The 27,107-nt window shown below is 47.1% G+C and overlaps 3 protein-coding genes across 4 annotated transcripts; 2 read left to right on the top strand and 1 right to left on the bottom strand.

Annotated features, from left to right (window-relative positions):
- Positions 1-1,137: 1,137 nt before the first annotated feature.
- Positions 1,138-10,380, bottom strand: RUNDC1 (RUN domain containing 1; the record flags this gene model as incomplete). 2 transcript variants are annotated; one of them, XM_080923834.1, is made up of 5 exons in its annotated part: positions 1,138-3,121; positions 3,937-4,050; positions 4,573-4,771; positions 5,893-6,051; positions 9,883-10,380. In XM_080923834.1, 5 exons carry the CDS (start codon positions 10,378-10,380, stop codon positions 2,253-2,255), a joined length of 1,839 nt encoding a protein of 612 aa, XP_080779960.1. In that variant the 3' UTR covers positions 1,138-2,252. The 2 variants fall into 2 exon arrangements, with proteins under 2 accessions (XP_080779960.1, XP_080779961.1); XM_080923835.1 differs by having other exon boundaries at positions 1,138-3,118.
- A 324-nt stretch (positions 10,381-10,704) lies between these two features.
- PTGES3L (prostaglandin E synthase 3 like) lies at positions 10,705-17,194 on the top strand. The gene is made up of 7 exons (XM_080922286.1): positions 10,705-10,857; positions 11,170-11,283; positions 11,377-11,443; positions 11,547-11,645; positions 13,248-13,337; positions 15,708-15,761; positions 16,258-17,194. The coding sequence occupies exons 1-7, from the start codon at positions 10,850-10,852 to the stop codon at positions 16,273-16,275; spliced, it is 450 nt and encodes a 149-aa protein (XP_080778412.1). The 5' UTR covers positions 10,705-10,849; the 3' UTR covers positions 16,276-17,194.
- Positions 17,195-17,434: 240 nt separating this feature from the next.
- Positions 17,435-26,283, top strand: LOC308425083 (alanyl-tRNA editing protein Aarsd1). Its single transcript, XM_080922285.1, has 12 exons — positions 17,435-17,519; positions 17,631-17,759; positions 19,814-19,973; positions 21,635-21,692; positions 22,091-22,247; positions 22,342-22,458; positions 22,641-22,771; positions 23,056-23,122; positions 23,238-23,329; positions 23,697-23,751; positions 24,572-24,666; positions 26,096-26,283. The coding sequence occupies exons 1-12, from the start codon at positions 17,481-17,483 to the stop codon at positions 26,229-26,231; spliced, it is 1,236 nt and encodes a 411-aa protein (XP_080778411.1). The 5' UTR covers positions 17,435-17,480; the 3' UTR covers positions 26,232-26,283.
- The last annotated feature ends 824 nt before the right edge of the window (positions 26,284-27,107 follow it).

Here is a 27,107-nt window from a genome sequence, read left to right as displayed (position 1 = left end):
GGAGGCGGTAAAAGGAGGATCAGAGAAGTCCAAGGTCATCTTCAGCTACAAAATGAGTTTAAGACCAGCAGAGGCTACAGAAGACTGCCTCAAAAACACAAGGCCTCTCCTAGTGGCACAAACCTCCTGCATACAGAGGCAGGAGGATCACTGAGTTCAAGGCCAGCCTGGTCTACATATGGAGCTCTACGACAACATAGTTTCTGTCTCAAAAACACACACACACACAAAAAAAAAAAAAACCCTAAGAGGCTGGAGTACTATGGAGTGCTACAGTTAAGAACACTCGTTTCTCTTCCAGAGGATTTAAGAATATGCTTTCTGTTTGTTTTGTTTTTTCTTGAGTTAGGGTTTTTAAGACTGGGTTTCTCTGTGTAACCTTGGCTGTCCTAGAACGCACACTCTGTAGACCAGGCTGGTCTTGAACTCAGAGTTCTGCCTGCTTCTGCCTCCCAAGTGCTGGGATTAAAGGTGTACACCATCACAGCCCAGTGGCAGTCCACTCTGAACGCTGTCAGTTCCAGAGTCCATTCTTTGCACAGAGAGCTGTCCACTCATGGGAGCCTGCTGTGTCCACATCCCACAGTGTAGTGATGTGAGTTCAGTTCCTGGAGCCCACAGAACGATGGAGAAACTAACCGCATAGGAGCCATGGAACTCACGATCCCTGCCCCCACCATACACATGCAAACTTAAGTTAAAAGACAATACAGAGGTATATGCTGGATGGCCATTCTAGTTCTTATCCACCCAAACACTGACAGCCTCACGAGTGGACCTAACAGTACCAATTATGAGAAACAGCATGTATAACGCTGTTCACTGCAGTGCTGGTACTATATAGCTGCAAAAGATGGACAAAGATGACCAAGACCAGACAAAAACAATACATACTCAAAATGTATACCAGACTGCCACCAAGTCCTGACCCAATCCAGGGCAGAGAGGAAGTAGACAGTTTCTAAATAAATATCTAGATTACATGGTTGATAGGACTAGAGAGACCTAGAAAGTGGGGAGGAGCTATGGGCTTTGCAAAGAAGCTACACAAAATACTGAAACTACACAAAATGCTGAAACTTTATTACCAATCACAGATAATATCATTATTCATTTTCTCCTAGGGTTGGTGCTAAGGATTACCGGGCAAACTCTCTACCACTGAGCTGCATTCCAAGCCCCAACATTGTCCTGCTTCTTGGGAAACACTAAGTGTCAATGATGCATCTTAACTGACACACTGCTAAACAAGGTAAAGTGAGGGAGTCACCTTCAGTGTTGCAGGCCCTGCCACTGTGCACACTGCAAGACCAAACCTCCAGCCACTGTGGCACTCATCACGAGTGCTGTGTGCTCTTGACTGACAGGGAGAGACAGTCAGTCCCGAAATAGCACAGGGCATCAGCTACCATTCTTTATAACTAGAGGAGTGCTGACTGAATGTGAGAATTACCTCAGCAGGGAGACTTCCATTCTCATCTTAGACTCATATTAAAACTCCCTCAGAACAAAGGGGAATCAGAATTCATAATTGAATTACAGTTCTACCCCCTAGGGCTTTCAAAGCTGCTTCTGATAAAAGGAAGACTGTTCCTAACTTGACTAGCAGGAGCCTCAAGGTCAGTGTCTTCCAGAACCCCTCATACAGCAAGTTGCTGCCATGAAGAGAAGGGTGTGCACAACCTACATTTTCTAAAAATCAGGCATGGCACGGGGAGTTGGGCATTAGCTGTGTGGTAACTGAATTCGTTACCACAGGCTCCAACAGTGGGCCAGGCATACTGTGTTAGGCTAGGATCAGCTTCTGATTGCTTTTTATATCTGCAGAGCAGCTGTGCATACTTTGCCTGCACCGTACCATGGAGCCACACCTCTAGTCCTGATACGGTTTACTTTTTGGATTTTATTATTACATTTACTTGTGTTTGGGCAGGGAGTCACATGTTCCTCAGGTCTGTGTGGAGGTAAGAGACAGTTAGTGGGAAGTCTGTTCTCTCCTTGTACCACCCAGATCGCCAGGTGTGGTAGCACCTTTACCTGGCGAACCTTCTCTCTGGCCCCACACTATCTCTGATGAGAGACTCTGGCACCTCTTTCTAAAATTCTAAGAGAAAAGCAGCCTTTGCTTCCATTAGCTGACCACCTGAAAAGGGTCAAAAAACGGTCTCTGACTCCCTGGCTTTTAATCTACAATGCTAGGACATCTACCTCTTCAGAGCAAGGTGTTTGGGGTCTAAGGCTAGGCATTCTTATCAAAAGGCATCTTTGATGTTCTTGAGCTGGCGCACGGCCAAATCTACAGGGAGACTGAACTTGAGGCTGCTGAGGCGGCTGAGCAGGTTGAGGGCACTCTCAAAACCTGTGTGGGCCATGTAGCTCCAGGGCTGGTAATGGGGCTCGATGAGTGACCCTGACTTGCAGATGAGGTTCACCCAGGACACCAGGCGCTGCTCATTCAGTGCCATGCACACCAGCGCCTTCAGCTCCGAGTCGGCGCTGCGCTTGAAGGGGTCATGCTCTGTCAGCACCAGGTGGATGGCTGTCAGAAGGCTCTGTTTGGGGTTCACAGCAGCATCACCCACTATAGGCAGAGCGAAGGACTGTGAGAGCTTCCGGGCTGGGGATTCCACATACGCACGGCCATTCTTGGCATGATAGTACTTTACAAAGAGCTCCCAGGGGTGCATGGTCTCAGGGGCTGAGGAGAAAACTGGCAACAAACAAGCAATGGGGGCCATGACAAGGCTCATCCCAGAGGAGGAGGCATATAGTCCGTGGGCCAACAGGTCCCTCACAGCCACTGTCAGCTCCTTCCGCACAGCCATGGTCAGCTCGTCCTTGCCTCCCAGAGAGAGGTCCTGGAGGTTGGCCGAAGTGATGACATGGTCATGTGGTTGATGTCTCAAGGCCAGCTGCTTTACTCTGTCCACCGACACTTCCAGTCTCTTCAGTAAGGGGGAGTAGTCTCTGTCTGCCTGGCCCCTCTGCCACAGGGTTTGGGGGATCTGGCCAGTGGCACAGCCCAGCTGGCTAACAGCGAAGATCTGGAGCACAGCCAGCGCTCGGCGCATCAGGTGCAGCCCCGTCTCCCGGGCTCTCTTGGTGTCTTCTGCCTTCGCTGCTTAGAAAACAGTGACTCATTAGAAAGAGGTCAAAATGACACAGGACATTCAACAAATCACAAGCTGTGAGCAAGCCCTGCCTCTGAGCCACAGTACAGGTGTCACGTGGAGGCAAGGGTGTAGCTTATTTTCAGCTGGTAATAGCAGCTATAACTGAGATGCCGTGTAGCTCATCCATTTGTGATGTACAGTTCAGGCTGCTGACTGTTCAAACAGGAGCTTGCTACCATGGCACTCCTCATCCCTCAGCTTCTCTATTGCTGGGACTTCAGCCAGGCACACCATGTCCAGATTGGCCTCAAACTATCCTCTGCCTCCTCCCGCCTCACTTTCTGAAGTGGTAAGATCACAGGTGAATGCCAACAAGCTCAGCTGCTGCTGCTTCTTTTTTTTTTTTTTTTTTTAGCTCAGGATTAAACCCAGGGCTCTAGGGACCCATTTACACTAGGTGTGTACTAGCCACATCTCCTAGATCTGGTCATTTCTTCTCTCCCATTTCTCCCCAAGACCCAAGCAATCATTAATTTTAATATTTGTGTGTGTGTACATGCATGTGTGCAAATGTTCATAAGGTCAGAGGAAAACCAGAGGGAGTCAGTTCTCTCCTTCTTCCATGTAGGTCCTGAGGCTCCAACTCCCATCCCCAGGCTTGGCAGCAAGTACCAACACCTGCTGAGCCAATCTCACTATCCGCTCTCTTTGCCACACAGGCTCTCGGTATGTAGTCTAGATTGGCTTTGAACTCTCAATTCTCCCGCTTCCACCTTCCCCCCTTCTGCTTTTGTAGCCTGTGCATTCTAGGAGGTGTACTTACCTTTGCCGGGTCCTGGGGGCAGTGTGTTGCTGCCTGCTCCGGCGCCCATTCCTGCCTTCCCGCTGGCTTTGCACTCACAATGCCCACCAGTCTGCAGAGGGCTTCCCACCTCATCTATCATCAGAAGTTACAAAAACAAGACATGCATTTATCCCCTTCACAGTAGACTTTTAAAGGGAAAAGAGTAGTTAATAGTGTCTACTATATGATCAGAATTTTATAAATTATTGCGATTTACTCTATGATGTCTGGTACAGCATAGTTGGCTCAGTAATATTTGCTTAGTAAATGAGAAATGAATCATCCCCAGTAAGACTAAGCAGGTAGGAATCTGTGCAAGGCCATGACCAGCAGTGGACCTGAAAGACCTTCAGATCATGTTCTTTCCATCCTACCATGGCATACATGAGAGGTCTCACTCCGTAGGCCGCCTGGAACTCATGCTATATAACAGGCTGGCCTATAACTCAGATCTGCAAGCCTCTGCCTCTCGAAATTCAAGGATTAAAGGCATGCACCATCATACCCATTTCAAGTCTCTTAAACAATGTGGGAACTGGCCCCTTAGATATGAGTTCTCAGGCCACACAGAACTACCACACTGTCTTCAATTCTTCCTCCCAGATGCTCTCTGACCTTGGATGAAGCTGATGAACATCTCAAGGTCCCGGATCTGGGTTTTCAGCTGTTCGACCAACTGTTCCTTCACCCGAGCTGGGTTAACAATCTGAGCAACTGCTGCATCTACTCGTTGACGAAGCTCCTCGGTGGACAGGGAACTGATGTCCTCATTCAGATTCATGTCCAGTTTCTTTATTAACTCATCGATGATCACCTATCAAGACACAGCAATGATTGTACCCTTCAAGGTTCTCAGGCAGAGGACAAGGGAGGAAAATCTTGACAAGGCTACTGTGCTCAAAGATAAATAAAACCCGCACAGACCTCCCCTTTCAGAAGAAACTCATGCTGCTGCTGATTACGACACGGCCTGAGAGATGGCTCAGCAGATAAAGTGTCTGCTATGTAAGCCTAGAGACCTAAGTTAGACCCCAGAGCCCACATAAAGGTCAAGAGAATGTGTGCTGTGCACATGTGCATACACACTCACACAATAATTTAATAAGAAAGAAGATGGGGACACAGATTCTCTTCTCCTTCCAGAGTAACAAGAATCCTCAGTTCAGGGCTAGGAATGAAGTTGTTTTCAGAGTGCTTGCCTAGCATGAATAAAAACCTGGGTACATGCTCTCTGGTACCATATAAACCAGGTGGGAAGATGAACACCTGTCGTCTAAACAATTGGCCGGAGGATCACAAGTTCAAGGTCATGCTTGATTACATAACAAGAGGCCAGCCTAGGCTATATGAGGCCTGTTTCAAAAACAAAACAAAATAAAACAACAACAACAAAAAAAGAACATCTAATTCCTTTGGGTCAGAAATGGTACCTCTCATGCACTGTGAATTTAACAGGCCAGTAAGCTTTCACCCAGTAGAAGTGCAAACGATCCAAAGTGTCTAAAGATCCAATAGCCTCAGATTTGGGCTGGAGAGAGGACTCAGCAGTTAAGAACTCTGGCACTGTCACAGGACCAGAAATGGGTTCCCATGTGGGTGCTGGGTATCAGATCCCATTACAGATGGTTGTGAGCCACCATGTAGTTGCTGGGAATTGAACTCAGAACCTGTGGAGGAAGAGCAGTGTTCTTAAGCGCTGAGCCATCTCTCCAGCCCGATTTCTCATATTTTTTAATTGATGAAAACAAATGACAGAGGGGAACTTTGGAAGGAAGGGAGCAAGAGTGGTTTCAGGAAGTAGTAAACTTTCCCTTTGATTTGGACCCTGAGTTCCCGGAAAGGCTATAGAGAAGTGCACTGGGGAGAGGCTGTGCTGGAATACCACCAGCAGGGACATATTAAGATGAGAAATGGCTGAGTCTGAGGTCTGCTCACCCGCTGTCTTTCCAAGACCACAGATTGTGGCAAGGAGTCATAACTACCCTCCTGATAAGCAAATGTTTCCAGGTCATCAAGCTGGGTCTTGAGCTGCAGAATCAATTCTTTCTGCTTCTCCCTCTGGGTTTCTAGGCGCTCCCGTTTTTCCTGTTCACTCTGTGATGAGAAAAACGCTTGGGTTTATTTTACAGAAAAGAGAAACCTAAGGTACTTTAAGACTCTCAGGCCAATAATGACCAGGGAAATATATAAATAAACCTTCAACAAAACAACAGACAGACAAGGCAGGTTCAGCAGTAACAGTGTACTTCACCCAGGACAACTGATTATATCTGTGTTTTCATTTCCAGCACGATGCAAACACGACAAAGCCTTTTGCTAATATGTTTGTTGTTTTTCAAAGGTCTAGATAGGAGAGAGACAACTTTAGGTAAGATGGTCTCCAGGAGTCAAAGGCATCTAGCATGGCCAATCGACACAGCATAACTCCTCACTGCTCTGTGTAAACCAATTTTTGCACAACTGTCTTGGGGAATGAGTCAGGGATGGTGCCTTGTGAAGACCTGGGGATCAACATCACATCATGTCCAGCATGAGCTAGATAGCTAGTTTGAGGGTGAGTTTTACAAGGGACTCTGTCTCAAAAGGCAAGGCCTGGGGTCTCAGTATAAAGAAAGGCTTTACATATATAGAAATCAACTAGTTTTATGAAATTTCAAAGTTACTTGGAAAGGTTATAGCTATTTCTGTAAAATGGGAAACAATGAAATGTAAGTACCCAAGGTACAGAAATATAGAAGCCAAGTCACAGGGATGGAACATTAACAGTGTGGTGCGTGGGTGTATGTGTGGGGTAAATTTCTCTGAGAACAACCCCTTTCACACTGCCAGATACCTTCCTTTATGTTATTAAATGTTCTTTACAGGGATCAAGTCTTGCCAACAAATTCTTACATACTGGGTCTTCCTTCATCTTTTGAGTACAAAAACAAAACAAAAAGCAAGCCAGATGTGATGTGCACACTTGTACTCCTCAGTGAGTTTCAGGCTAGCCTGGCTATACATACAGACTCTATCTTAACAACCACCACTGACCAACCAACCAACCAACCAACCGACCGACCGACCAACCAACCGACCAACCAACCAACCAACCAACCAACCAACCAAAAAACAAAACAAAAAAGGAGCAGAAGCACTAAACCACTCACAGGCGTAAGGCTGCAGTTTTAATCTACACAGTATTAAAGTTAGCCTTAAAGTGGTACTTACCAAGCCCTCAAGAAGCAATGTAGGAGGAGAGAGAAAAGGCAAAAAACAAATAATTATGTTTTCATTTAACTTCTTAAAGAGCAATCCCCTTTAGCTTTGTTGAACATGAGTGGCCTCAGGATGTTCTTCTCCAGTCTTTCCTGGGTGCTGCCGCTCTCAGAACCCCATTCTTTGTCTCAGCTAGTAACTAGGCTGCCACTGAAAGCTTTCCCCGGTTTTCTCCAGGAAGAACAAGTCATTTCTTCCTTTCTGTGTACACTTAGTCATCATAGTGTTTGTTTAGGACCTGTCTCTGCTAATCTACAAACTCCTACAGGGCTCTGACTTTTGATCTGTACACCTGTGCTCAGTATGGGGTGAACTCTCAGGATGTATTTTTTTTCCTTATAAAATATCTCTAAAATTTTATCTTATGTTATGGATGATTTGCCCACATGCACATCTGTGCATGACATGAGTGCCTGGTGCCCACAGAGGCTAGAAGAGGGCTCCAATCATGTAAACAGGACATATAGACAGTTGTGAGCTGCCACGTAGATGCTGGGAATCAAACCTGGGACCTCTGCAAGAGCAGCCTGCTCTCAACCACTGAGCCATCTCTCCAGACCTCATTACATATGTCTTACATGTTTTTGGACTAAATTTGGTACAGAACAATAAATTCCAAATAATGAACTGGGAGAAATTGTCTAACTAGCCAAAACAGAAAGAAACAAAGACATAATCTATCTTTGTCATCCCTTTGTGAAGCCGAGGAAGAAACCACCTATAAATCCTGATTTGTTTCCATGACTACACCTGCCAAAGTCTGACACTCACTGTCATCATTACAGCATATTTACTGGAATTATGCAAACAAATTTATCAGCAAGACCAGTAAGTGCTGGGGCAAGGCAGAAAATAATAGGTTTAATGTCCAGTACACATTGAGATAAAGTTGAAGGTAATTGGTCTGGAGAGATGGCTCAGTGGTTAAGAGCACTGACTGCTCTTCCAGAGCAGTACTGAGTTCAAATCCCAGCAACCACATGGTGGCTCACAACCATCTGTAATGAGATCTGATGTCCTTTTCTGGTGTATCTGAAGACAGCTACCATGTACTCATAAATAATAAAATTATTTTTTTTTAAAGTTGAAGGTAATTTTGAGAGACTGGAGAGATAGCTAACTTGGTAGTGTGCCTGCCTAGCATGCTCTAGATGCTGGGTTCAAATCCAAGCACTGAATAACTGGGGATGGCCCATGTGCTTATAGTCCCAGCATCCAGAAGGTGGCGGCAGGAAGATGAGAAATCACACCAAGTCTGAAGGCTTATGTTTGATGTCTAGAACTCACATTCTAAGGAGAGAACTAACTCCTGAAAGTTGTCCTCTGACCTCCACATGCAGGCTGCGACACAAGCACTGTGCTTGTGTATACACACACACACACACACACACACAAACACACACACACATTCTATAGCAAGTTCTGGGCCAGAGAGCCTGACTTTAAAAAAATCAATAATGATAATTTTAAGGGCTGAGGGCATGGCTTAATCGGTGACAGAGTGTTTGCCTACAACATGCAAGTTCCTGGGTTCCACCCCCAAGACTGTCTATCCCGTTTGTCCTCCAAATCAGAAAAAGTACATTATTCTGCCCAAAGATGCCCTCCACTCAGGTACTGCCCGTTCAGATGTCAATGGTATGTACTTAACAATACAACTGCTTAATTGGCAGAGCACAGTTTTTTTGTCATTACCCTGACATTGTCTCTGAAAATGACAATAAACAATAGAGACTGTGCCACAAAAGAGACAATGTCACATCTGCACAGGACCTTCCATGTTGTTCACTCACTACTGGACAGAGCCTGGCCACTTTTTAAGTCTGGTGACTAGTGGTTGACTGCTCTTTGTGCAAGGATATATGGGTATGAGGAGGAAGGAACTGGAAACAGTTCAGATCAGCATAAGTCAATATCTCCTGCCAATAAGTTTTCTTGGCTAAGTCATTTTGAGTGGGAAGAAAGCCACATGTAGACTGCAAACTGCAGGAAGAAGAAAAGGTGGCCTGTCTCAAAACTTCCAGCTTCCAGAGATTCCAAGTTTGAAAGGAAACTTTTCAGAGCACCCTGTTAATAAGCAGGATGGCAGAGCAGTCTGAAGACATTGTTAGGACATCCTTACAATCAGATGTGTTTCTTTCCACTGCCAAGGTGATGGTGTCTGTTCACCAAGCCTCTCAGTAAGATTAAGACAGCATAAAGATTACAGCCTATCTATATGCCAAAAAAAAAAAAAAAAAAAAAAAAAAAAAAAAACAAGGGGGATCAATTAAACATTTTTATGGATTCCAATTCACTTCCCTTTCATTTACCATTTCTCCCGTTTCCAATGATCATTCTATCAACAAGTGCTCAGGGCTGGAGGTATACCTCAGGGTAGAGAGTGTGACACAAATACACTCAAGTACCTCAAGGCGTGGGCAAGGTAGGTAGAGGCAGCACAGCTTCCATTACCCACTGCCTTTTCAATATTCCTTTTCAATGCTCGTCAAATGTCTTTCTGCATCTTCCTATTTCCATTCCTCTATCTTGTATACACGTATCTATAATACTTTCAGCTCGGTCGCTCCTTACCCTCTCTACCTCGGTCCGTGTCAGCATCACCACCCACAAACTCCCTGCCTGCATCATCTTCATCTTCAGCCGGACCCAGCCACAGACACTCACCTGGTCCTCGCCCCGCACCCGTGGCCGGTCCCCCGGCAGCACATCGCTTTCGTCACCGCCACAAGGGTCTTCCAGCCCCTCATAACCTAGGACGTGAGGACAGCCGCGGAAGGCAAAGTCTTCAAGCTCGCGCAGGAGACGCTGCTGCTCCGCCGGCGCCCCGCGCACTACCTGGCGCAGGCGGAACTGCACTTGCGCGAAGTGCGAGGACAGCGCCAGCAGGGCCGAATCAAGCTGTCGCCGCTCGGCTTGCAGCCGCCTCAGCGTGCGGACAGTCGCGTCGGGAGGAGAGCCCGGAGCCGCTCCAGGATCTTCGGCTGCCGCCTCCTCCGAGAACGTCGCCGCCCCAGGACTGGCCTCGGCCACTGCCCCCACAGGAGCCCAGCGCACAGTCTCGCATGGTGGCAGCGGCTCCTCTTCTTCTTCCTCGTCCTTCGCCTTAGGCTCGACAGCGGTCACCACAGTTCCCAGCTCCGTAGCCACTTCCACCGTCGCCATCTTCCCGGAAACGCTGCCGCACGTCAGTTGCGCCCCCTTGCTGCCATGGCAACGGGCTCTGACAGGAAAGCTTGGACGAGCGGTGGGCGGGGCTCGCACGCCTCCAATCTCGGGAGGGCCCGCCCCCTCTGGACTTAAAAGCATTTTGTGAATTAGACACTGGAGTACTTCGCGTTGGAGGAACAAGTGAATGAAACAGAGAACAAGTAATGTCCTGCCTATAGTAGCCCTTTCCCTGGACAAAGAGGGTAGGTATTGTATTCCTGATCTGTTTATATCTGGAGACCCGAGATGTAGTAAGCGCTCCCAGAGTCCTTCTGGAGTGCAGATAGATCACTTGCCACCTTTGCCGCCCTCTCAACTCTTCCTCCTACCATATAAGGAGAGGCAGCTGCTAGGGGCCTCCTAGGATCTAAAGATAGAGGCCTTTGCTTGGGACTCCAAAAGCCACGGGGCAGCTGGAGCCATCATGGAACGGTGAGTTTCAGGCCATCATAGTACAGGTCCTATATAATTCCTGCCCGTTTTCCTGCAGATTTCCTCCTGCCCCACATCTTGTAGAAGTTGTTGATTCCCATCGGAGCCCCAGACTCCAGGTCTCTGACTGTGGGTGAATGAACTCCCTAACTCCTCACTTCCCTTGTCTCTCTGGGTTTACTCTCCACTCACTACCCCCCCCCCCCCCCCCCCCCCCCCCGTTCAGTGCGACTCTATTGTCTCCTCCCCCACCTTTCCATATTGCCTTTAGTCTTGCCCACCCCTACCAAGCCCCACCTCCAACCTCTTCAGGCAGCCTGCCCGGACTCTGTGGTATGACAGACCCAAATATGTTTTCATGGAGTTTTGCGTCGAGGACAGCACGGACGTCAGTGTACTCATTGAGGACCACCGCATCGTGTTCAGGTAGTAGACCGGTCTCCAAGACTGTTCCTATCTTCCTGGGGTCTCAAGAACTTGTCCCGTCACTTCCTATTTCTCTCTTTACTGTGTCTTTAGCTGCAGGAATGGTGATGGAGTGGAACTGTACAACGAGATTGAGTTCTATGCCAAGGTGAACTCCAAGGTGAGGGCAGGGTAAGGCCAGTCAAATCTGGACAGAAAGGCTGACCAAGCAAGGAAACTGGAAGTTTATTCTCTAAAAAAAAATGAGGCTGTCTGTCTGACAGGACTCCCAGGATAAGCGCTCTGGTCGCTCCATTACTTGCTTTGTGAGAAAATGGAAGGAGAAGGTGGCCTGGCCTCGGCTCACCAAGGAGGATATAAAGGTAAGTGTGTGGAGCGTGGTCTACTGCTGCGCTCCCTCTTCATCCGTGTGCTCTCTCTGGGCCCCCAGGCATCAGAGTTATATCTGGAATGGTATCTGCCTTCTTTTCAGTCACTACTGAAGGAGTCAGTCCTCTGGGTCCTGTGTATTTGGTCTCAAATCTTCTGGAATCTTATGTATTTCCTCCTAGTCTAGGCACCATCCATCAGGCTTTGTTGGGGGAAGTAGGCTTTTGTCTGCGTTTGCTTTTGCTTTTGAGTCAGGCTCTTTCTTTGTTACTCAGGCTGGCCTTGAACTCTCCCTCCTTCTGCCTGAGCCTCCGGAACACTGACATTACAGGCATTACCATGCCTGACTTGGTTGCATATTTTCTGTTTCATTTCTAAGCCACTCTTTCCATCATTCCCAGCATGCTCTGTCAAACATAACCTTGACTTTGTCTCTCAATCTTAGGACCCTTTGGTATCAACTGCTCCTCTAAAAGTTGGCCACCTGCTGGTTGAATCTCCCTTTTACATTTATTTAGTAGTTTGGGTTTTTTTTTGTTTCTTGGTTTTTGGTCCCCCCACCCCCACGGTTAAAAAATGATTCTGAGGGGCTGGACTTATGACTTTGTTAAGAGCATTGGTTGCTCTTGTAGAGAACCTGAGTTCAACGGGCAGTTCCCACAAATGGTGGCTCCCAACCATCAGTAACTCCAGTTCACAGTGGGCCAACACCTTCTGACTTCCATGGCCATGTGGTACACATACACACATGCAGGCAAAACATTCAAACACACAAGATGAAGTAAATAATTCTTAAAAATTATTCTGACTAGCTACTGGCGTTCATTATTTTTTTGTTTGTTGCTGACATTAAAAACATGTAGGTTATGGGGCAAGTGAGAAGGCCCGGAAGTGGAAGGTCCTTACTACTGATCTGAGTTTGAGGCCCAGGTCCCACATCCCGGAAGGAGAGAACTAACCCCACAAATGTGACGTTCATTTCTGTGTAAAGTGACATGCTCCTTCCAATAAATAAATATGATTTTAATATTTTTATTATAGACTATGAGACTGGAAAGATGACCCAGTTTTGTTGTTGTTGTTGTTGTTGTTTTTTGAGGAGGGGAGGGGAAGTTTCTCTCTCTCTTTGGTTTTTGGTTTCTCAAGATAGGGTTTCTCTGTGTAACAGGCCTGGCTGTCCTAGAACTCAACTTGGAAAGCCACCTACCTCTGCCATCTTGAGTACTGGGTTTAAAGGAATGTGCCACCACACCCGGCTAGAGAGACCCAAGTTTTTAAGAACAGTGGCTACTCTTCCATAGGACTCAGGTTCAATTCCCAGCTCACTGCAACTCAGAAGTCTTGCTTGGTTGAGTCCTTGCTTTGTGTCGACCATCAGCACTTGGAGGGCAGAACTCTGCTTTTTCAGACCCTGTATTCATGGCATTGTATTCAGCATCGTGTAGGTTCTGGTGAACATTTGTGGATGCAGCTTGGAGGGCAGGTTGGGAGCACTGTACCCCACTGACCTTTCCCTCAGAGGTCCCCATCTATGCACATGCCCCACTCTTGCCCTCCCTGCTGTGGCCATCTCTTACCTGTGCTTCCAATTACAGCCTGTGTGGCTCTCCGTGGACTTCGATAACTGGAGAGACTGGGAAGGAGATGATGAGGTGGAGCTGGCTCAGGTGGAGCATTATGCAGAGGTATGAAACACAGCACCTGCTGTCCATCTGACTCATTCTGTGTGTGTGCGCACATCCTCACTGCGGAGTTATCAAGGCCCAGTCAGGGACACTGGAGCTCCCTCAGCAGGCCACTGGCTGGTGTTTATTTGATTCACTGTGTATTTTTCAGAAACAAGAGTAATTAGTACTAGTGAAATGAAAAGGAAAAAATGAAAGACTTGTTATTTATTTATTTTTGAGACACGATCTTAGCTATGGAATGGTCTGGAACTCTGTAGACCAGACTGGCCTCAAACTCAGAGATTCACTTCTGCCTTCCTAGTGCTGGGATTAAAGGTGTGTTCCACCCTGCCTTGGATTATCTTTATTTATGTGTGTTGGACCCCTGGAGTTACAGGTGGTTGTGAATTGTCTGATGTGGGTGTTGGAGAAAAAACTTGAATCTGCTGGAAGACTAGAAGGTACTCTTATTTTTGAGCCATCTTAAAACAAACAAATAAGAAAACAAACAAACAAAACAGCTGGGCAGTGCTGGCACGCAGGAGACAGAGGCAGGCAGATCTCTGAGTTCAAGGCCAACCTTGACTACAGAGTGAGTTCTAGGACGGCCTGGGCTACCCAGTGAAACCCTGCCTTGGAAAACCAATAAACAAACAAACCCAACTTAAAACATTTTATTTGTTTGCTTGTTTGTTTATTGGGAGGGGCAGATGCACACAAGCCATAACACACACGTGGAGATCAGAAGACACGTCTTGGGAGTCTTTAATTTCATATATATATATTTTTAAATATATACTTGGGAGTATATATTTCCAACATATACGTCCCAGGAACTGAACTCATGTCATCAGGCTTGGCAGCAGCCGCCTCTTCTTATTGAGCCATCGTGACAGCCCATATTAGTAAAATTTCACACAGCCTATTTGCAGACTAGTGTCTGCATTCTATAAAAAAATGTGACAAAGGGCTAGAGAGATGGCTCAGTGGTTAAGAGCACTGACTGCTCTTCCAGAGGTCCTGAGTTCAATTCCCAGCAACCACATGGTGGCTCACAACCATTTGGAATGGGATCTGATGCCCTCTTCTGATGTGTCTGAAGACAGCTACAGAATACTTATAATAAATAAAATAAAATAATTAAAAAAAATGTAACAAAACCTCCCCAACACTCTATAATTCTTATTCTCATCTATAATTATTGGTGGTTTCCCTAAGGTAAAAAAGTTCATAGGAGTCTAACACTAACCAGTATAAAACTCACAAGTCACTGGTTCCCCATAAACAACACCTTTCTTGTGTGATTTGGTTTTAAAAGACCAGAAACTCCTTAATTCAAATGGTAAGACGATTCACAGACCCCAGACTTGTATTGACATGGAGGGTGAGTGTGTTTAAATTGATTTTTTTTTCTTTGTGAGACAAGGTCTTCCTATGTAGCATAAGCTGATCTTGAACTTGCTATCCTCCTGCCTCAGCCTTGTGAATGCTAGGATTATTAGTCTGTGACATCCACTTTTTTTTTAAAAGATGTATTTATTTACTTTATGTGAATACACTGTTGCTGTCTGAATACACTGGTTGCTGTTGCACCAGATCCCCTTAGAGATGGTTGTGAGCCACCATGTGGTTGTTGGGAATTGAACTCAAGACCTCTGGGAGAGCAGTCAGTGCTCTTAACCACTGAGCCATCTCTCCTGCCTGACACCCATTTTAAGTTAGGATTTTTTTAAAAGTTATTTCATCTTGGTTTGTTTGGTATCTTTTTGTCATGTGTCTATGTGTGCCTTAATGAGCTTCTGAGAGCCATGTTCATGAAGGTGAGGAAGTCTGAGAGCAGTAACTGTGGGTGCTGGGAACTGAACTTGGTTATAGTGTAAGAGCAGTAAGTGCTCTTAACCATTGAGCTGTCTCTCTAGGCTCTGCACTCCTTCCCCTTCTTTTGTTTTGTTTTGAGGCAGAGCTTCTCTGTGTGGCCCTGGTTGTCCTGGAACACTAGAGCAGGCTGGCCTCAAGCTCACAGAGCTCTGCCTGCCTCTGCCTCCTGAGTGTTGGGATTAAAGGCAAGTACCACCACACCCGGCTGGCCCTGGTGCTTTTGAGACAGGGTCTCATGAAGCCCAGGTTGATCTCAAAGAACTTCCTAGCTAGTGAGCTGAGTCTGGCCTTGAACTCCTGACCTTCCTGCCTCTATTTGTTAAATTCTAGTATTTGCAAGCAAGTACCAACATACATACCCAGTCCAAGGTTTTGTAAGCCACTAGGTGGGTTCTGGGAACCAAAGGCAGATCCTCTTAGAGAGCAGCAAGTGGTCATAACATCTCTACTAATCTTCAGACTGCTCCTTCCTCACCCCTCCTCTCTTGTGACTGTCTCTTTTCCTATCAGCTTCTGAACAAGGTCAGCACTAAGAGACCTCCCCCTGCCATGGATGATCTGGACGTAAGTACTACGTTTCCTAGATCTTTCAGTTTCCTTTTAGCCTTTACAAATAACACATTAGAGCTGGATACAGCTCAATGGAAGAGTGCTTTCCCACCACACCCAGGCTCCAAAAGGGAACAGGAGGAAAACCAAACACAAACATAAGAGTGTGTATTCCATTCTCTAGTGCACAGTGGTTCTCTGCATGGTAAACTAAGTCTGAGTTTGACACAAGGTCGAGTGTTCTCTCAGTCTCCCCCTTCTTCCTCCCCATCCTAGAACAGACCTGGCCCTGATGAGTACCTGCAGCTTTTTAGAGCAGCAACACCATCTGAAACCCTCAAAACAAATGACGCCCGCACAATAGAGCCCTGTTCGTTGAGGTGCTTTGCCTCGTTCCCCAAAGTTAGCCTCCCAAGGGATATGACTTAGGATTTTAGGAGAGCAGGGGGAATGAGCAGCGTCTGTGAGGGGTCACCATAGAAACCACAGGTGCTTTGTCTTCTCCTTCTAGGATGATTCTGACAACTGACTAGCTTTCTGTGACCACAGACCTGGGGAGGAGGCTGAGAAGCTAGGATGGGGTCTTCTTCAACCACTTCATAATGCATCAAGATCCACAGAGACCTCTGACCTCTTCCAGAAGCTCTTTCTGAAGGGTCCCTCTCCATGTGGGTCTTCCTCCTGGACGCCTGAGTGTGGCCCTGCATCAGATGGGGTGGGGAGCTGAATGGTGAGGCTGTTGACTTCCCACTGGTTTGACTTAGAATCTGTGCTTGGGATGCGTGGGTTTTCAGATGTGTTTATATGTGGTAAAGCAGAGGCCAAAGAAGAAAGAGATTATAATAGATTCTAGGAATGACCCTTCTCTTTCCTTCTTGTACTTTCCCCTCCCCGTGGAAAGTCCCTTCTTTCTCCAGAGCTTCTGGCCACTTTTGCAGTGGGAAGATGTTACACAGGCTTCATCTCACCCAGATAGGTCCCTGTCATCCCTGGACCTTTAGCTTCCTGTACCTCTGTGGTCTAGAGTATGTAGTGATGTTTTTTTGTTTGTTTGTTTTCAGAAAATGAGAGTTTGGTCCTCAGTGCCTATACCAGGTGACTCACAACCACCTGTAATTTGGTACACATACACATAATTCAAAAATAAAATATTTAAAACATCCAAATTATCATTGGGCAGTTGTGGCGAACGCATTTATTCCCAGCACTTCGAAGGCAGAGGCAGGAAGATCTCTGTGAGTTCGAGGCTAGCCTGGTCTAGCATGCAAGTTCCAAGACAGACAGTGAAACCCTGTCTCAAAAAACAGAACAAAACAACCCCCAAATCCAAATTATCATAAATCATAGGTTTCTGAGGTTTTGGGGTTGAATTTCTTCCCTTCAGTTTTGAAAAAGTTACATAATAAAATATTATGGGTATTGGTTTTAAATAAAATATTAACAAATATGCCTTGTGTCCAGCCTCTCATTTCCACCGCTGCCGGCCAAATCACAAGGCTCCAAGAGCTGAAGAACGTCTTAGTTCGAGCTTGAGTTTAGTTTTGTGGTCTTTCAGTCTCAAAACGGTGACAAAACGACACAGAACACCTACAATTCGCAGTTTTAGTAAGTTTGGTCAAATCATACCTCTTCAGGCTGAGCGCAGTAGCGCTTCAATAAATTTGTACCTCTTCGCTCTCCGTCCGCCGCCCAGCTTTCCTGCGCGCGCGGGTCTCTCTGGCCTAGGAGACTGCGATGGCGTTCCTGTGTCAGCGCGACAGCTACGCGCGGGAGGTGCGGACGGGTGGGCGAGGGTCCTGAGAGCGAGGGTGCCATCGGGAGGGAGGGTGGATGCAGGCTCCAGTCTCGGCGTAAGAGGAATAATGCTCACACTCCTCTGCACAGTTCACCACCACCGTGGTCTCCTGTCAACCTGCCGAGCTACGGACGGACGCCAGCGGCAAGAAAGAAGTGCTGAGCGGTTTCCAAGTGGTTCTGGAAGACACGCTGCTTTTCCCCGAGGGTGGGGGCCAGGTACTGGGAGCAGCCTCAGCCCGACCCTCTCCCAGGAACCCCCACATTCCAATTCGCTCCTGCAGAAAATGCGCTCGCCCTTTCTCAGCCTTAGTAAATCAGAGGGCCGTTAGTTCATTGCATTATTCATTCAGCACATGCTTCTGTAGATAAGACACATGCAGCATGTCATATTTCAGGCACTTAAGATCGACTGAACAAGATAGTGCTTCTAAATACACGTGGAGTGCTTATTGCAGACAACCCTGTATGCCAGGTATAAATGATAATGTCACCAGAAATAAGCTCGCTAAAGGGAAAGAGTGATGGAACGCTATCCTCAGTAAAGAGCCTTCTGGACTATTGGGTAGTTGTTTGTGAAGGGAAGGGGTGAACCAGTGCAGCTCTTCTGGGGCAAGAGAAATATTTCGGTTAGGTAGAATAGCTGTGCAAAGACCCTGAGATGGAAGTCAGCATGAAGCGTTTTTACAGGGACAAAGATGCTGCTCGGAGAGTTCAGAAGAGGGGCATTGCCTTTCAGAGCAGACCTCTCAGTGCTCTGATGGAGAGCCCAGCTACAGCTTACAAAAAGATAGTGACACCTAAAGTGGGCATTGTTGGAGGGGTCTTACCAGCCAGGTTGATAGCATAAGCAAGGGCAGTGAAGCCTGAAAGAATCACTGAATCTACCTAACTGTAAACAAAGCAGTGCTGTGTGTGCCGAGGACAAGCTAGAGAGCTTTGGAACAGTGATCCGTGCTAGTTAAGAGAGCTTTGAGGGGGTGTCTAGGAAGGTATAGACTCCATTCCGGAAATCAGTGTGCTGTGGAGGATCTGAGGCAAAGAAGAATTCCATGGGGGGAAAGTCCCAGTTTTTGTTTAATTTTTATCAGTTTATTTTCCCACACCAGACATCTAATCTGCTAAAGAAAACTCCTTACCCCCAAGTGTCTATAAAGTGCCTCTTCTCATTTTTATTATTTTAAAATTACATTTATTCATTCTTTTATTTGTGTGTGTGGGTGTGTCTTAGAGGACTTCTGGGAGTTGGTTTTCTTTTTCTACTCAGGACCCAGGTATCTAACTCAGATCATCAGGCTTGGCAGCAAGTACCTTTAACCTGTGAGCCATCCTGCTAGCCCAGAACCTTTCCTGTTCGACATTACTTCCTTCAGTCCTCCTGATGTCCCAGACTATTAGGTCTCTTTCAATTGGGTTTCTGTGGAGTGATCTATGTGTCTTGTCTACATATTATTTAGATGGCTTGTAGCAGCTGACATTTGATACTTTTCTAAATGATGAATGGATATTGTTTAATCTAATTTTGGTGCCAATGCTGATGTCTTTGTGGTTAAAGGCAGGAACACTCAGACCACTTTAGACCTTCCTAATGCTGTTGTGGTGCTGCCCAACTATAGTTTTTTTTTTTTTTTTTTTTTAAATATTTATGTATTTATTTCATGTAAGTGGGTACACTGTTATTGTCTTCAGACACACCAGAAGAGAGCATCAGATCCCATTACAGATGGTTGTGAGCCACCATATGGTTGCTGGGAACTGAACTCAGGACCTCTGGAAGAGCAGTCAGTGCTCTTAACCACTGAGCCGTCTCTCCATCTCCCATAAATTTATTTTGTTACTACTTCATAACAAATTTTTGCTGTTATGTATTGTGATGTAAATATCTGATATGCAGGATATTCGATATATGACCCCTGTGAAAGGGTCATACAACCTCCAAGGGGTTATGAGCCATAGGCTGAGAATCACTGATTTAAGGTGCCAACTATCAGGATTAAGGATCTTTTGATGAGTTTTACTAAAGTCTTCAGTGTGTATTTCCTTTTGCTTTAATTCTGCTATTCTACCCTAAAAAACAACATATATAGGTGTTCAAATAGAGGACAGAGACTCCCGTCATGGAATCAAGTGGGCCCACCTCATTTGACATTGCCCTCCCTTCCTTCACTAGGAAGCTCAGATTCTGGGTCTGCGTCTCTGAGAGCTTCCCTTAGAGGCTTTCTCCTCTAGGTAGGGTGAGCCCTGCCCCAAGGTTGATGACTTCTTTCCCTTAGCCTGATGACCGTGGAACCATCAATGACATCTCTGTGCTGAGGGTGACCCGCCGTGGGGCCCAGGCCGATCACTTCACGCAGACACCTCTGTCCCCTGGGAGTCAAGTCCAGGTCCGGGTGGACTGGGAGCGGAGGTTTGACCACATGCAGCAGCATTCAGGTAAAGGACTACAGGACGGAGATACCCAGGAAGATGGGCTGTGGGTAGCCGTGCCCCGGTGACAGAGCTGGGGTTTCAGTTCTCTAGGAATCGACATCCTTTGAACCAGCTTTGATCCAGGCAGACAGGGAGGGAGGGATGCACATGTCATATTATGCCTATGAAGGCCAGGGACAACTTGGGATCAATTCTTTCCTTCAACCATATGGGTCCTGGGGGTTGATCTTAGGTTGTCACAGGGAAATCCTTAATCACTGAACTGTCTCACCAGCTCTTTCTTGGTTTGGGGGTGGGGACAAGATTTTCCCATGTAGCCTTGGTTGGCCCCAAACTCATTCTGTAGATCAAATTACCACTTGAATACTGGATTATAATCATACCATGCCTACCCAGTTAGTGCTGGTTAGGAGTAGTACCACTTAATGTCTCTATCTGGATGTCTTGTAGGTTTTCAAATTCATTATGCCCCAAAATGAAGTGGAAGGGTCACCGTCTTCTCCCCGCTTGCTTTCATATACTGCTGGTCTTCAGCATCTCCCCAGTCTTCTCACAGCATCTTGTCAGCATTTCCTCAGTCACTCAGGTCGTTCCAGGTGCCTCACTGGAGACAGTGAGTCAGAAACTGTCTCCACTTCTCGGTTCTCTTTCTACTTTTACCTACCACAGTCTTCCCAGTCCCAGCACTTGCCATCTTCCCTGTGGACCTCTGGCTGGTTTCCTCACGTGCAGTCTTACTCCCCGCTCCTCTGTGCCCATACAGCAGCCCAATCAGCCTTTTCTTTTCCTCATAGTAAGGACTAGATCCGGTGCCTCATGCCACAGAGCATATCCTTTTAATTCCTTGCACTGCTGGTGATTGAACCCAGGACCTTCATGTGCTAGCTAAGCCCTCTGTCACAGAGCAGCCTCAACAATACTTAAAAAAAAAGAAAATGAGATCACCTCACTCCGTTGCTCTTCAAAAATCTTTAAAATCTTCCTTTAGTTCTTGTGTGTAAAACTATTACCAAGGCCTACAGACCTGCTGTGGCTGCTTGTGTATATGTGCTTATCTCATCAGGACCCCACAGCTGGCTGGCTGCACCCCCACCGCACCCATCTTTTGGAACAGACTACTGGTACACATCACACCTCTTTTCTTCCTCAAGGCTTTGATAGTTCTTTATGTCTTCCTGCTTAATTCTTCCTCTTCCTTTGTTACTGTCTTCTTCCCTCTCCTCAGTCAGGAGTTCAGGCACACCTTGGAAGTCAAGCTCTGCATTCTGCATGTAGTAGGTGTTCAGTAAACATTTGTCAGATGAATGAATGCCACACACCAGAACTCCCAACTCCGACCCGGCTTCTGAAGAGATACTTTAAAGGCCTTGGAAAGTTATTGTGAAGTAGCATTGTAAGGCTGATCAATGGATTTATCTACTATCTATCTATCTATCTATCTATCTATCTATCTATCTGTGGCCCCACCCCCACCCCTTTCTCAGTGCTGGGGAATTAGGCAAGCACTAAGGTTATACTTACTAGGCAGGCACTCTGTCACTGAGATAGATTTTCAGGCCTTATGGGTTTCAGTAAAAATGCCTGTCCAGCCTTCAGTGAGTTTCTGAGATGATAAAATGTGTGCCTAGGCTTTTCACTTTGCTCCTGTCTTACTCTTGGTTCAGGGCAACATCTCATCACCGCGGTTGCTGATCTTCTCTTCGGGCTAAAGACAACGTCATGGTGAGTAGGGGCATAAGGTGTGATAGGTCCCAGTGCTGGGTTAGGACAGGAAAGGAAAGGACACTGTTCAAGGTGCCGGTTTTCTCTTGAAGACTGGATCATGGATGTTTTAGTGTCTCTTAGGGGAAACGTAAGATGAGACAGGCATCTTCTCTTTGATTGAGAAAGAATATAGAGTTTAGAGCCCAGAGCAAAATCTATGGTTCTGCCATTACGGATAAGTGTGGCCCCCTTTTGTTATGGGAACCTGAACTCACTGTGTATTCAAAGGAGACCTTAAAGTCCAGCCCTCCCTCCATCCCCCAAGCATTAGGATTCCGGGCATGCACCTTCAGGCTCAGAGTGAGCATGCCTCACGAACAACCAGCATGCTGTGACCGTGCTTCTTTTTCTGGCAGGGAATTAGGGAGACTCAGAAGTGTGATCGAGTTGGATAGCCCTTCTGTCACCTCTGAGCAGGTAGCTGCCATTGAACAGAGTGTCAATCAGAAAATCAGAGACCGGCTGCCTGTGAGTGTTCGAGAGCTGAGCCTGGATGACCCTGAGGTGGAGCAGGTGAGAAGAGAGCCGGCAGCAGTTTCCACAGAGTGCCTCTCCAAGGGCTCCTCATCAAATTTCAGACAGCCCTGTTACCTTCCCTCTGTTCCAGGTGAGGGGCCGGGGTTTGCCCGATGATCATGCTGGGCCCATTCGAGTTGTTACCATTGAGGGTGTTGATTCCAACATGTGCTGTGGGACGCACGTGAACAATCTCAGTGACCTTCAGGTAAGTGAGGAAGGGCTATGGAGTGTTTGAGGACGGGGTATTGGGAAGCAAGGCTGGGGGTGGTACGTGAGTCTCTCCTTTGTTACTTCAGAGCTAAAGAGGGGGTCTGGTCTCTCTTGCTTCTATGTCCTAAGACCTACTGTGGTGTGTGTGTGTATGTGTATGTTACCCTCTTGGTGTAGGTCATTAAGATTCTGGGTACTGAGAAAGGGAAAAAGAACAAAAGCAACCTGATATTTCTGGCTGGGAACCGGGTCCTGAAGTGGATGGAGCGAAGTCATGGAAGTGAAAAGGCCCTGACCTCACTACTTAAGTATGCCTTACCCTGCCCTACCACTTGCTCCCAAGGCCTGCTTCCCATTTCCACCTGCTGGAGAGACAGAGTGACCTGCTCCTGAGGGTCAGGTGCTCTGGACAGCAGCTCAGATGCCCACAGAATGTTTTAGTCCTGTATCATACCTCCCAGTTGCTAAGGACCTCTTCAATTGTTCCCATCTTGAGAAAGGTACCCCAGCAAGGAGGGTATCCTTGATTTCTGTCCCCAACTGTGGAAGGGCCTGGGCAGGTGGCCATTCTCTGTTAACCGCTGTCTTATAGGTGTGGAGCAGAGGATCACGTGGAAGCAGTGAAAAAGCTCCAGAATGCCACCAAGCTCCTGCAGAAGGTGATTGGTTCTGTGGGGATGAGCCCATGTGTGGATTCTCCAAGAGGGTTTGAGGGCAGCGATGATGGTGACCTGTTATCTTTTCCATGTGTCTGAGTTCTCGTATCCATTTCAGAACAACCTGAACCTCCTTAGAGACCTGGCTGTGCACACTGCCCACAGCCTCAGGAGCAGCCCAGCCTGGGGAAGTGTGGTCACTCTACACAGGTGAGAAATGAGAGGCCCAGGTCTCAGCCTCACCCCACAGTGCCGTGCACAGAGGGTTGCTGAGTGGTTGGTTTACTAGGCTGAGCAGACTCCAGGAAGGGTGCTGCTGCCTTCTGGGTTTGGGAGTAGCATCTTTACTGTAGCTGTGTAGGTTTCATTAGCTCCTTCCTGGCATCTCTCACCATCTAACAGATCTGGGGAAGCCGCTGAGGCTGAGGGCATCTTCTCTGTGCTAAGGGGCTTGGGACTTAGTGCACTCAAACATGAAGCAATGAGAACTCTGAGTTCTCAAGAGGAGGAACCTGGCCTCCTGAGGAGTCACAGCACCACTTTGTCCTGCGTCTCATGTCTGTGTCCTTTGTTGTAGGAAAGAGGGCGATTCTGAATTCATGAATATCATCGCAAATGAGATTGGGTCAGAGGTAAGAGGAACGTGAGAATCCTCTACTGTGTAGAGGCCCTGGGAGGTACGAATGAGGGAGTTTGCTTAGCCGTCCCTTCAGGTTAACACATGAAGAGTTGAAAAAATTTTATTCAGATTGTTTTCCGAGCTTTAGCTGAGATCAATTTCTGCTGAGATCAATGTCTGTTGTTAAGAAAACTTGAAAGCCACTTGGATCCCTGTGCTGAGAGAATGTCGGGTTGGTGAGACCCTTTGAAGGCTCCTCCTCAAGTCTCACCTGCCTTTCCTGATCCTCATAGTCCACCTCACAGGAGGTGACCAGGTTTCTTTTGCCCTTACTTTACACCCTTTACAGAATGCCTCCTGGGGTCAAGCTCGGGCCTGTGATTCTGTCAGTACACAGCACTGAGTCTCATGGAGCCCTGTTCCAGCCTGAGAGACACGTGTCTTCGGCATTTGTAATTTGGAGTGATAAAGCTGGCAGAAGAGCACATTACTTAAAGACAGTGAGAGGCTTCAGGGCCAGGCCACAGTCTGCTTGAGGCATTCAGGTGTGGAGGAGCAGAGAGGCAGCAGCAAGAAGTGGCCATGGCGGCTAGGGTGTCCCGTTCAGCAGAGACAGGAGAGGTGTCTTCCACTCGGTATGGTCGGTGGCTTTCTTTGGCCTCTTAGTTTCAACCTCCTAGCCATTCTCATAAAGCCTGGTGGCCCAGCATGCCAGGGTGGAAGGCAGCGGCATCATTGGTGACATCTCTGTGGCTTAGAGGACTGTCTGTTCTTCACACAGGGCTTAGGGGCGTTGACCCCATGTGTGTTCATCCCCTTGTCTTGCCTTCTAGGAGACCCTCTTGTTCTTAACCGTGGGGGACGAGAAAGGTGCCGGACTCTTCTTACTGGCAGGCCCGGCAGAGGCTGTGGAGACCCTGGGGCCCAGGTAATGTGAGTGGCTCCTGTGAGGTTGGGATGTTGTGTACTTCCGGCACACTGATGCCTTGTGCTGCTTAGCAGGGCATCACATCTGTGATGTCCTTGAGAGGCATGTGAGGCAGGCTGAGCAGATGTGGGCTGACACAGGCAAGCCTCGTTGGACAGATGAGGGACCTTAAATCATGCACTTGAGGTCTCACAGTTAAAGGGGCAGAAGGAGACAAAAACTCAGGGCTTTTTTTTGTTTTTTTACAGAAAATTTAATCCTAAGCAGTGGTTCTCAACCTCTCCAATGTGAGATACTTTAATACAGTTCCTCATGTCGTGGTGACCCCCAACCATAAAATTATTTTGTTGCTACTTCATAACTGTAATTTTACTACTGTTGTGAATCTTAGTATAAATGTCCGATAAGCAGGATATCTGATGTACCACCCTGTGGAAGGGTTGTTCATCTCCCAGAGGGATTGTGACCCACAGGTTGAGAACCACAGTCCTAATGCTAGGTCTTGTCTGACACTGTTCTTGGGTTGCTGGGAACAAATGTTTCCTCACCCCAGATTAGGATCCCAAACCAGACCAAAGTACAGATAGCAGCAAAGTCACATTTGGTTACTTATAGGAGCAAAAATAGCTGTGTCACCAAAGCCCAACCCAGCATGGGTGACAGCTCCCAAAGCTGGGAACCTGGAGCTCACTGCATGAAGAATGTACATGTGGTATTGTGTCTGTACCTGTGTTTAGTTTCTATCCTTGAGCTCAGAGTCACGAAGAGCCTGTTTGCTTTCCCTTGTCCAGTTCTGCCTCTGTGCAACACAGCCCACTGTGCTGGTTCTGCCCAGTAGTTTTTTTTCTCTCTCTCTTTTCCTTTTGAGACAGTGTTTCTTTGTGTGCCCTAGCTGTCCTGGAACTCATAATCTGCCTCCCAAGTATTGGGATTAAGGGCATGGACCACCATGCCTGGTTTATTTTCTTGTTTTAATTATATTCAGAGGTGTATGACTCCTGTTCTTTTGGGCATTAGAATTTTCAGTCATCATTGGCTCTTTGGACTATGTGTTCCTTGGAAACATCAAAGGAAAACATAGTTATTTATAATGGAGACTCATAACAGGAAGCCTCAGGTGACCTGTAGTCCGGTTTGGCTTGTACACAGTCCCTTTCTCCCTCTCTCCCTTTCTCCTCTTTCTTAGACAAGGTTTTATCCCGTAGCCCAGGCTAGTTTCAGACTTTTGACCCTCCTGTCACCACCTCTCAAGTATGTACCAATATAGACAGTTTTCTTAAATAGTCTCCGAGACTTGCCCCAAACTGCAGTCCTCCTGCATCAGCCTTCTGATGTCTAGAAATCACCTAGTCCCTTCCTCTAGGCCTGAGGACTGCTCTTGGCTGTTGGCTTCGCAGACCATCTCCGTAACCATCTCTTCTTTCTCTAGGGTGGCTGATGTCTTGGAAGGCAAAGGAGCAGGGAAGAAAGGCCGCTTCCAGGGCAAGGCCACCAAGATGAGTCGACGGGCAGAGGTGCAGGCACTTTTGCAGGACTATGTTGGCACACAGAGTGCTGAGGAGTGAGGGGCCAGGATGTCATCCCTGTGACCACAGCAGTCTCTTGGACAGTAAAACATCGTGACTCAAATATGATTGTGTGCTGCTGTTTATGTTAGTGTGTGTACTCTGCAGTTGATTAGCACCTGTGTGGATGGTTTCACGAGTGGGCATTACCAGGGCTGCCTAAGGTTTCATGCAGTGGTGTGGTTACCTACAGCTAGTGCAGGACCCAGGGCTTAGCCTCATCCAAATCTCCTTGCTTTATTTTGTCTTTGTGGGTTTTTTGTTCTGTTTTGTTTTTGAGACAGTCTTACTATGTCACCCAGGCTGGCCTCAATCCTAAGTGCTGAGAATATGGGCATAGGTTAGTGTGTGTGTGTGTGTGTGTGTGTGTGTGTGTGTATGTGTGTGCGCACGTGTGCACACGCGCAAGTGTATGGAGACAACAGCAGTTGTCCTCAAGGTACCATCCTGTTACTGTACTTTGGCTACTTTGTGGGTTCTTTCTTCCACCCTTCTCCAACCCTCTTCTTCCACCCTTTGAACCCCTTAATACTAGGTAGGGGAACAAAAAGGGTAGAGAGGAAAGAAAAGCGATCCCTGAATCGAACATCGGGGTGGAAAGAGGGCAGTGTCATCATCAGACTTCTTCCTGCTGATTAGATGGAGTTCCTAGGGCAAGTTTGATCTTCGCAGTCAGGATATCTAATTTCTCCTTTCTTCTTTGTGCATGACTACATAACAAACCTCAACCGACAGCAACAGTCACCTGCCTCTCAGGGTCCTCTGAAGAGTTCCAGAGTTTCAAAAGTCACACATTACAGAAATTATCTGCAGCTGGTAGATTCATGCCACTGCTAGAGCGTGAGGCAAATCATAGTCAGCTGCTGCAAAGCAAAT

Source organism: Micromys minutus (assembly GCF_963924665.1).
Source record: "Micromys minutus genome assembly, chromosome: 10".
NCBI classification, from domain to species: domain Eukaryota; kingdom Metazoa; phylum Chordata; class Mammalia; order Rodentia; family Muridae; genus Micromys; species Micromys minutus.
Note: the sequence above shows the minus strand (reverse complement) of the source record. Positions and strands in the feature narration are given on the sequence as shown.